The sequence below is a fragment of the Pelmatolapia mariae genome, linkage group LG16_19 (assembly GCF_036321145.2).
Source record: "Pelmatolapia mariae isolate MD_Pm_ZW linkage group LG16_19, Pm_UMD_F_2, whole genome shotgun sequence".
Taxonomy (NCBI): domain Eukaryota; kingdom Metazoa; phylum Chordata; class Actinopteri; order Cichliformes; family Cichlidae; genus Pelmatolapia; species Pelmatolapia mariae.
Genome location: NC_086241.1, coordinates 14,689,767 through 14,701,388, shown reverse-complemented (window position 1 = coordinate 14,701,388; position 11,622 = coordinate 14,689,767). Strand labels below are relative to the sequence as shown.

The following is an 11,622-nucleotide window of genomic DNA, read 5'->3' as shown; positions in this document are numbered from 1 at the left end:
CATTTACAGTGAGGAAGGTGTTTTATGCCATTTTAAGTCGTTTTAGTAGTTTTTAGTTGGGTGACTACACTGACACCAGCTGTTCTTGAAAGTATTAACATGATTTGCTATGATGTCTATTATGAAGCCTTATTTGATAGCTATAATAGAAGAAGTTGGAAATGCTACCTTAGTGTTATATCATGGTGGCCACTGGACTGTGGGCAGCACTTTGGAAATCCTGGTTCCAATCAATAAGCCTGACATTTATTGAGTAAGTCATCAAGCCTTTTTTTTCTGATTCCAGCTTCTGAAATGTGCAGACTTGCTGTTCACACAACTTTGCCTGTAAGAGGTTTGAGTATAGAAAACAAATATTAAAAACATATGCTGTCCTTTTCAACAACTTAAGGCTTCAAGGCTAAGCCATTAATTAATCAACTGAACAAAAATCTGAAAAATGAATGAATATTTCAAATAATAATTAGTAAAGTTGTATAATTCATGACGTCCAGTGTCTCCTGGGTATTCTAGCTTTATTTTTTCAAAGCTTTGTTCAAAAAGAACAATTTTGTGTCTCAGACTTTTTCAGAGTCACCTGAAAGGTCAAGCCTTCTGTGATTAAAAGCGCACAGAATAATGACAAACTCCTTTACACATAAAGCATAAAACCAACAACTAACATTCATTACAACATAACTCTTATAGTATCCTGTTGTATTGGTGTTTTTTTCTAGCTCATAATAAAAGAGACGGTACAATTTGCTACATTTAAAAAGGACAGAATAACCCCGGGTAATGAGATGTACGGGAGGCCTTAAAAGCTTATTAATCAACCTTATATTTTGGTGCGACAAGCTGTCAGGTGCTCAACAGTGAAGCTAATCATTATTTTATGTTCAGAAGTTTTATTTTTTCTACAAAAAAGCAAAATGTACAAACAGATGACAAATGTGCAACCCACACATTGAAACATTACATTCCTGTTCTAACACCATGCACTTTAAGATAATGAAAAACAATAAATGTGTGTGCGTAATATCAAAGAGGTCACTGAATTTCAATCTGAATGCCAAGCAGGCACCTGGCATCAGTTCAGTATTCAAGCAGCATGGGCAGTATACCCCCCACCCCACCCCTCATGTACTTAGTCCTTCAGGTAGTCTCCGAATTGGTTTTTGTGGGACCAATGAGGATTTCCAAAACACAGCACAATTTCAAAACCCAGTGTCAGCGCTGTTTTTATTACTTCCAAGTCTATCCAGTGATTTTGTTTAATCATCATTCAGTATGTTTTGCAAGAATATTCCAGTTTTACAGCATCTTAGAAAAATAATTGGTTCTGTATATATAACAACAATGGTGCTAGATAAATCTGAACAGCATTATGTACAATACAATTTGTTTGCCGAATGTGGTGAAAGATATCTGTAAAGGTAACGATGAGTACTGATATACTTTATATTCACTTAATGCTATGATCAAGACTTTGTATCATTTATTTATGAGATATGATAATTATTTAATATCAATAAGCTGCAATATTTTATCTCAAACCATCCTTTTCAAACATAAAACGACTCAACCATCCAAAATCACTAAAAACCAAGCATGTAACAACTTTTATAAAGAAAGATTTGCACCCGGATATGTCATGATATCTCCAATGGAAAGAATTTGAAATCATATGGAAACTGACTTAAAAATAATCTTTTTGATGTAATGATGGTTTGATAGCTATAATATTACAGTGATTTCCTCAAAAGTACCTGTTAAAATCTACATTCATTCAAAATGTATCACTTGTATTTCTAGTCCAACACCAACATCATATTTCTCATCACCTGTAATAGATTAACTTCCATGATGTAATCCTGTTGGAGTAATACGGAACATCAACAGCTTCATCAGTTAACAACAGACCTGGAATTTCAAAGATATGTTTCAGGTATAGTGCTGTGCAAAAGTCTCGAGTTGCTCCTCATTTCCTTTTGCTTTGCTTCCAGAGTAGTTAGAGTTTCTTGCAATTTTTAAAGTGGTCCTGAGCAATAATTATCAATAGAATGTCTTTAAAATTTTGTCTTTGGACATTGACTGCTTTTTTTTTGTTGCTGTTTTTTTATTAAATTCAGACAAGTTCTTGTACCTGACCATTTTCAGACTAATGTTTTGGGGGGATTTTGCAGTTTTTTTTTGGGGGGGGGGGGTTTGTCTATCCACTTAATAATAACCTATGACTCATTCAAGCATAAGAACCTAACCCAAGGGATAAACCAGTATTGTGGCTACACATAACAGACAACTTAGCACAGAACCAATTTTAAATTGTATCTTTAGGTGCTTTGTTATTAGCATTCTGTTGCAAAAAACATATTTTTCCCACAATTTCTTTAAACCATCATGACTATGAACAGAGGCATTCAGGAGAGAGGTTCAGTAGTGAGTCTCTATAGCCATCTGTAAAACAAGGTGGCGGCTCTGTCATGGTTTTGACTGCAATTCAGCCACTATTACTGGGGGATCTTCAAAACTCATCAAAATTGATCAGATTTAGATCCACCATCCCCAAACACACCGCCAACGTAGTAAAAGCATACCTGGATAGAAAAGCACACAATGAAACACTGTCAATCATGGACTGGCGTCCCCAGAGCCCGGATCTCAACATTAATAAAGCAGTGTGGGATCAACTTGACAGAATGGAAAGAAAGGTAGCCAACATCCAAAGACGACCTTTGAATGTCTTTTAAAAAGCCTGGAGAACTATTCCTGAAGACTTACTTATGGAAGTTACAAGAAAGCTGCCTAAGAGAGTTCAGGCTGTGTTGAAGAATACTAAAAACTGATTTGTTTTTTTTAAAGCTCCCTAGAATTATACAAACTGTTTTGTCTTATACTGCATCTCCATGTATGTTTGCATACTTCAATAAAGCACTGCAAATATCAAGAAGTTAAGGGTGGCTCAAGACTTTCTGCACAGCACTAGAAAGCATAACTTTAAAGAGATTAGTACAACTCTTTAACCAAGTTTAAGGGATCTTCATAAAAATGGTACTCTTAAGTTAAACTGTAACAACTGATATGGGTGTCAGGGCTTCAACTGAAATTTGATTGTTCAGTTTGTTAAGGTTGGGCTTCCGTTTTCTCTCGAGCAGATTTATTACCACACGGTCTCATGAAATGTGATAAAAAGACACGTCCTAAATAGCTAATGCTACAGTGGGCTTGATAAAGAAGAAGGAAAAGCATTTGTAGGTTATACAGGGCTACAACTTTATCCCTTCAGTAAATCACCTGAAGAGGGTAACACCTATCAGTGCTGATCTCCATATGTCAGTCAACAGTTGCAGTTAAAATGACCACCATGCTGCTTGAAGCATAGACACAGTAGACACCGACATGAAAAGAGAATGAGCAGCAAACCAGCTGTTTTCTTTTACGACTGTACCTATAGTAGATACATCAATGCCTGTCTGGATACAGTGGTGGTTATAGAATCTCAACCATTGCAAAGATGCGTCTCAGAAAATGACAAATGGTCTCCTGTTTATGTTTTTCCAGAAGCTAATCAGCAGTCAGTGCAGCAGATTCACAGCTAGCAGGTGTCCATCACAGTGTGACTCCTTTGATGTGAGTGTTTTCCATGCACGACCCGATACGTCATTAGATCTGTAAAAGTTCCCAAAGCTACAGCTCATCATATTTTTAGAAATGCAGGTGCCAGTGCAGTTTATCCTCAAACCTGTGTTGAACTGTAATATGATCAAATGGAAGATAAGCCGCTGCTGCCCAGTTCTCTGCATTTCTTGGCCAGGATGTAAAAGCAAGAGGTGCATGATGTGTGGTAAGAGCCATCTGGTGAGAGTAAGGAAAGCCAGGACTGGTTGGGTGGAGAACGACAGAGGACTGAGGTGAAGAGTCAGACGCTAAGGGTCATGTTACGGAGCAGCCACTGCTGGGAACGGCTGCCATTGCAGTCTCTCAATGTGGGGACCATCTTGTCGTCCTCAGAGGGCATGTCCAAGCACTGGTTGCTATTCACATGCAGCAGAGTAAGTCGCTGGAGAGAAAAGATGAAAAAAACAAAACAAAAACAGGCAGTTACAGCTGATGTAAATATATACGCATGACATTAAACAATTACAAGTTGAAGACCAACCTCCCCTGTGTTTTATAGTCATGTACCCTCAAAGATGCAGGTCGTCACTGAGGGCATCAGTGCCAGCTGCCAGTGCCTGACTGCTTCAACTGTGGTCTGAAGAAAAGCTGAATCTATGTGCATCACTCAAACCAACCCTCACAGATTCATTTTAACTACTAATTCCCCAAATTTCAGCTTTTGTTGTACCATTGACCCAGTAAATAAACTTAAGTCTGTGCTTGCACCATTTATTAAAACAATAAAAACAGAATGAAAAAATAAGGAACATCAAGAGAAAAAGACTTGAATAAAAAAGGGTTACCCCTCATACAATACATCTCTCACTGTGAAACGCTGTGGAAATCGAGGCTCCTGTCGGGGGAGAAACTTGTCATTGGCACTTTAACAAAAGGATGTTTCTGTGATTGACTGAGCTTCAAAAGCATCAACCTCTCTAGAGCCAACTTTTTCCCCCCCACATTCAGTGGTAATGGGAAAATGAGTTGTTTTAATGGTAAAATCACTGCAAATAAACTCGCTGCAGTGTTTTAGATTTCCATTTCATCACTATGTTTAGGTTTGCAAACTCCTATTATATTCACTGAATAGCAGGTGAAGACAACATGAACAAGGAGGTCTACTGAGGCATTTTCTAGTCTTTAAAGCTGACCATTTATGACCATTAAATGATTATATTGTGATTACAAATGTAAATAACACATCCAGAATTTACAAAGCAGCTTTAAAAAAAATGAATGTAGGGTCTGTTTATACTCTGTTTTTAATCTCTGTTTTGGTCTGTGCCATCAACAAAGGAAAAGATCCGGTCCTGTAGCTCCTAATTTTCACCAACCATTCACTGCAGGCCAGAAAATCAAACCAAAGAGCTGAAATGATAGCGATGTGAGGTGATAATAATGTTTGTTCCTCTGAGTGACCCTTATCACATACATGTGGTGATCTGGTCCATTCTCAGGAACAATAATAAACAGTTTTGAATATTTATTTATTCCTATTATTATAATAACCTAGGAAAAAGAGTTTATTGTTAACACTGCAGCTCATTATATTTACTTTTTGATCAAAGTGCTACAGTATAATAGGCACCATCAGTACCAGCAGTAATACTGCTGGTGCTTGTTAGCACTAACCACATCACGATTATTTATTCAACACCATGCTTGGGATAAATTGTGTTTTTATTGTTAATGCGACACATTATAGTAGCATCTTTTTTCAGAACAGATAACAAGTAACCAGGGATCACGAGGAGAGGAAAAAGGTTACAATGTGACATTAGTTGCAACAAATATCTCTACCCTAATGATTGTGTGTGCCTTAATCAGTACACCACAATGATCGCCTCTCTTGCAAATTGTGTAAAATCTGATAAAGATTTTCCACTTTTGTTACTATGGTTGCTGTAGCTCAGGAGGTAGAGCAGATCATCTACTAATCAGAAGGCTGGTGGTTCGATATCTGGCTCCTCCAGTCTGCATGTCAAATATCCTTGGACAAGATAGTAAATCCAAGTTGCTTGTATGGATGGGTGAATTAGGCAAGTTGTATAAAGCACTTTAAGTGCTCAGTTAGAGTTGAAAAAACCTATATAAGAACCAGTCCATGTACTAGCAGCGTGTCACAAAAAAAAAAAACAACACACAATTTGTTGCCATTTTCCAGCTGATTCAAAGATAACACAGTTTGACAGCATTAAATTTTTGCACCAACAAGGTGATTTGTAAAGAGTTATTAGCAGAAAACCTGGCATATTTGAGCAGGGTGCGCAGTGTGTCCTTAAAAACTTTGAGGAAACTAGACAAGTGAAGGACAAAAGAAGTGGCTACAGCAGATTCACTGTATTTGAAAGTCGTGTCCTTATAAAATAGGGGGAAAAATCCAGCAAAGACCTGACACAGAACCAGAGAGATGTATCTGGCCATTGAACTGATCCATCTCTTGTTCACTGACACCTCATAAGAAATTGTTTCTGTGGAAGGATGAGGCAGAGAAGAGAAAAGGCCAAGACATGGAAATTATATTTATAGAGTGATAAATCCAGTTTAGAAAATTTAGGTTCAAATCATCATGAACAGAGGAGTTCAGGAGAAAGGTACAACAGGGAGTGTCTACAGTTATCTGTAAAACACGGCGGAGGATCGTCATGGTTGGGGGTTCAATTCAGACAGTGGTGCTAGGGACCTTGTCAAAATAGATGGAATTATGGACACAGAGAAGTAAAGTCAGACTCTGACCCACCAACAACTATAAGGCATCTGATTGGCAGCAGCTTCAGTTTTCAGCGTGGTCCCAAACACACTGCAATGCAGTAAAAGCACGGAACAAAAGAAGAGCTTTGACTGTCCTTCAAGAGGCCTTGAGAATTATTCCTAAAGACTACTTTAAAAAATTACATGGAAGCTGCCTAAGACAGTTCAGCCTGTGTTAAAGAATAAAGTCAGTAATACCAAATATTGACTTTCAAGCTCGTTGCAACTGCACAAACTCTGTTGTTGCCTTATAAACTGTATTTCCATGTACGTTTGCACATGTTTTGAGAAATCACTGCACTTAGTTCCCTTTTTCCTAGCAAAATATAAAGAAATAAGGGGTTGCTCTAGACTTGCACAGCATTGTATACCAGTAAAAACACCTGTACAGAACTATCAATATGAAGGTGTGTAATTGCAAAACTTATCATTATAGAAGTATTTTAATAACCTTACATTTCTCACAGTGGCTTCATTACACATCACAGGCCAAATATGCCATCATTGCTAACTAAATTGACCGTGGGACAAGTTGGATTGGGCTCTGTCTAACTGGGCTCCGGTGACAATGACTGATTAACTGGCTTTCTTCATGAAAGACATTTTAGTAAAATAATGATGAGTGAAAACCATTTACACTCTCAGGGATCTGGTACTGTGCATACTGGCTCACTGTCACTGCCATAGCTCATCAAGACACTTAAATAGAACAGGGTCCCTGTTAATGTAATTACAGTATTCCTTCTCCTGCTCCACTCCATCGCTCCTGTCTGTCCTGTGTGATGCTTTTTCGTTGAAACCAGAAAGGCTAGAAAACAGGACAAACTGGACCAGACTGGAAATAACACACCTGTTGTGTTGAGCTCGAACTCAAGCACCACACAAGTGGTATGTACCACAGGAGAGAATCTGTGGCTATATGCCACATGTCACCAGAGATAACACCCCCCACTAACAACTGTGAGAGAGCCCTCAATAGCCTTGATTAACCATTTATGTTTAAACCCTCAGTAGTAACATGCTTCCGCAATTTCATTCCTCACTTGAGTTGCTTTTCTCATCCTAATGATCACATGCAGAGGAGTAGGGGACTTGAGAGTTGGTTTGTAAAGAGAAGCAGAGCCTCTGCAGAGAAAAACAATGCCACGAGAGAAATTGGGAAAATTATGTTAGGAGCTACAAAGATGCCATGTAATATATGAAAATGTATAAGCGTATAAATGAAAACCAAAACAGAGATAGCCTCAGGTTTAGCAGTTTGCAGCTTAACACAATGTTATATTGGCATAAAAAATAAAACACAGGTGAACAAGTAACCTAAAAATACATCATGGCATAAAAACTGGTCATTAAGCATGATTTTTTTTTTTTTTTCAAATTCTGCAATCGAGGCATAATTCTTCATTAAAACAAGATTGTGCTTTGACTGTTAACAGAGGATATTCAGACTAATGAGCTCACGGAGACGCTCAGGCCATGTTTGATCTCAAGCTATAAAACACAAGGGCCCAACACTATCTGCCTGGATACAAAGAAGTGCAGGCACACACAGCCATATATGCATACACACACACGCACACGCACACACACACACACACACACACACACACGTGTATACCTTTCCTGAAGTACACATTGCAGACTGCCCTACAGGGCACATTTGTTCAAACAGAGCAAGAACAAAGAGAGCAGGTGGCACACAACCTCACACACCTGTCTAAAAACAAAGGAAAAGAACAATAAGCTTGTGCTACACTATACTTTAATTTAAAAAGAATTTCTTTAATAGTAGTTGTAACTTAGTAGCAAAGTTCTCCCTAAACTATTGAGAAGAATGATAAAAAAGAAGCAAAGATCAACAATTTCTTCCTAATCCAGACTGAATGAATACTACATTTTTGAGCCATGCGCAGGGCATAATCATTTACAAAGCCTTTCTAAACAGCCTTAAATCATAAAGATAAAATTCTTCCTTTCATTCAAAATCTAAACTTACTCCAGTGGAACATGTGGCACAAGAGAAGTATAATTTGAAAAGAAAAAAAAAAGTTCCATGTTCAATGAAATTACTGGAAATATGGAGGTCCTGTCCTTTGCTCATAATTATTTCAAGCTTGCTTTGGGGCAGAGAAAACTCCCATCTTAGCCTCCCAGCAAACCAAGCACAGTCTCCAGAGCAAGAAACCGAGTGTGTGCACAGCTGAGACCAGCTAATTAAATGATGACCGTTTCTAACCATAACCCAGGTTGAGGAATAGCATCCTCTTTATCACCACACAGCACACTGGACTTGCTGAAAGGCAGAGAGGTTCTTGTTTTGACGTGATCTTCTGTGCTTGCTGCTGGGGATCTAGATAGAGGAGTGGCTTTTTTGTGGGAGATACAAACACAGCAGATACTTTTGTATCTCACGGCAGATTCAGCAACAGTGTCATTTGCTTTAATGGAGCCCTTCTCTTGTGTACGTGCTCCTCTCTGCTTGCTATGCTAGGAGGACGTCTGAGAGTGAACAGCAAATCAGGCCATCTAACAGCAGGTCACTATACTGCCACAACTCTGACACACACCAGCAGTCCCGGGAGCTCCTTACCCAATTTGCCCTGCTTGGACACAGAAACTGTGGCATGCTACAGTGAAATTGCTCTTTAGCGTTTTGAGAGATACAACAGTACAGGATTCTGAGGTGTTCACTCCAAATTACTCAGCAGAACAGAATTGGCTACAGAGAGAATGACTGACAGACACAAAGCCTGGAAAAGGCAGGAAAATAACAACTCCGAAATGGACAGAAATGCTGAGCTGAAGAACATTCCTCACAAAAGTATGTAAATAAGAAGGCTTAGTGGTGAAAAAACACTGATAATGGGCGTTTTACAATGTACATGGAACACTGTGTACACAGCTGCTTTTGGCCAATAAGAGAGTGGCCTGAGCAACTACAGCCATGAAAGATAGGTTCACAATGAAGGATCACTTCAAAAGAACTTGTAAACAATGGCGAGCCCATTTGAATAAGCTCCGCATGCAGATAATCAGCTAAAAATAAGCACGTCCTCCATCTCGGCCATCATTCATCATGTGCAGGCAGTCCAGGGGACAGCCAGTGAATTTTCACATCAAAATATAATATTTATTTTGGAAAATAAATGTCAATTGAGATGCAATTTAGCAAGAAGATTAGCTAAAGGTCTTCCAGATAGCATCTTATACAGAGAAGCATCTTGACAGGACATCTTTCATTGCGTAATGAAGCTCTTCCCATGTCTCTGTGCACTCCCCCCTTGAAAGGTCAGCAATAACAGAAAAGTGTTAATGCTTCCTAAAACACATGCACATTCAGGCGTACACCTGGAAGAACCACAAGTCTACTCTTACTGACAAAAATCAGAAAGTCAAACATACTCTCAAAACTTGAGAAAACAGCCAAAGTTGCCTATTACAGCCCAAACAGGTCTAGTGAATTCTAACAGTGTGAAACTACATTGCTACAGAGCAACTATGATGACCACCAACCTCTATTCTACGCCTAACTTGTGCTAATCTGCTCACCTCACGCCCCCCGTAGCCCCCGAGAGCAGACTTGAGTTTAGAGAAAATAATCCGTGGGACTGAAGTAGAGGTGTCTAGCGACCTCCAGACGAGTGTAGTTGTGGAGGATCCACGACTGTATTGGACTGTTGTTACAGTACTCCACAGTGGGGCCATAGGTGCCGTCCTCCAGACGGCCGATGGTCAGACATGATTGGGTGATGATGTGGAGGAAGGTGTGCTTCTGCAGTGAGCCAGGAGGGAAAAGGGACAGATGGTTTTCAAGGTAAGTCACAGAGTCATAAAGTAATTCTTAAACTGATGCGTCTGTTCTTTGCAGTAAACTTTCCCAGACACTGACTAAATGTCTGACTTATTTGGTCCATTTCTTATTTTATTTAGTTATTAGATAGACTATATCTTCATAAGCGATATGGGTCATGTTTCAAATTATTCATGTGACTATTGGCTCAGTCACCCACGAAAAAAGGTAACAGGATGGCAACCTCCTTGCAACAAATCAGTAGCAACAATCACTTGTAGGCAGATCTCATTGATGCAGACAGATTGGCAACACATTAAAATCTGTCTGCATTTATCAATCTGAGTGTGTTTGCACCAATAAGCGCTTGCCCATTGAAAGTTTTCTGGTTAAATTCCTGTATAAAAGCAAGCAGAGTGCCTATGTCATTCTTTAATTAAACTGCCATCCTGCAGAAATTACATCACAGTTTATTGTTTAATATAAATGTGTCATATTCTGCTGATTTATCACAGTTAATCCCTCTGTTGTCACAGATTGCATGTAACTGCCAACTTGACCCCATTCAATGGCAGACTGTTGACAGTCTGATAGGAGACCCACTTACTTTTAATAGACATCTTGATGCACAAAGTTGCTTTGAGGTCAGCAACTGACTGCAAGTAGTTGCAGGCCTGGTTGCTGTCTCCAAAGCAACCACTTGAAAGTCAAGGAGGTTGGTTTCAAACCCCTGAGAAAATGACCACATCAACAATTTGAACATACCCTTACAATGAGGCAGACGATATTTGCCAAAATTAGCACAATACAAATAATTTTTGGGGGGTAATTTAAAAAACGAGATGGACAATGAAAAAAAAAGTTAGATATTTAGTAAAAACATGTCATCTATGTTCTAATTCGTGGCAGGGTGTGGTCGGCAGTGCCGCAACAGGGAAAGCGGACGCAGCTGCGCGGCATCGCAATCACGCCTCGCCAACTTAGAGTCCTGTTGTGGTGTTGCTGTTGTTGTTGGTATGTGGCTGGCAGCTGGGAAGCTGAGCCGACTTGTGTGAACTTCAAGCGTAATAAAGAGAATGTTCAAGAGTGGTGAAACGTGGTCATGTCATGCTTCCTACCTGCCACATAATTATAGCAGGAATTTGAGTTTATCTATTTGGTTCTCCTATTTTACTCCCTGATACAGCCTGTGGCTTAGTGTGCCTCACTTGTAAATAGCTATTCATTCAATATGCCAATCCATGCCTCAAACTTTGTATCTCCAATAAACTCATTACTTGCATTTTGCTGCAATAGTTCAAGTGTGAATTAAATAACAATTAGCTCAAATATTTTAAGTCTTAAAAAAATAAAGAACATTTTCGGTTTCTTTAGCCAGAAAACTGGCTGAAAAAAAGTTTAAAAACTACAGTAATTAGACTCTACTAAAGCTAAAACACAAC

The 11,622-nt window shown here is 39.0% G+C and overlaps 1 protein-coding gene across 4 annotated transcripts in view; it reads right to left on the bottom strand.

Annotated features, from left to right (window-relative positions):
• Nucleotides 1-2,153: 2,153 nt before the first annotated feature.
• Nucleotides 2,154-11,622, bottom strand: part of galnt13 (UDP-N-acetyl-alpha-D-galactosamine:polypeptide N-acetylgalactosaminyltransferase 13) — a 35,930-nt gene continuing 26,461 nt past the window's right edge. For 3 of the 4 annotated variants that reach the window (XM_063496942.1, XM_063496944.1, XM_063496943.1), the window contains 2 exons: nt 9,940-10,162; nt 3,930-4,039 (listed from right to left, as the gene is read on the bottom strand). In XM_063496942.1, coding sequence (XP_063353012.1) covers nt 9,977-10,162 — 186 coding nt within the window. In that variant the 3' untranslated portion in view covers nt 3,930-4,039; nt 9,940-9,976. Of the gene's footprint in view, nt 4,040-9,939; nt 10,163-11,622 lie in introns of all 4 variants that reach the window. The other variant, XM_063496946.1, reaches the window with a different exon arrangement.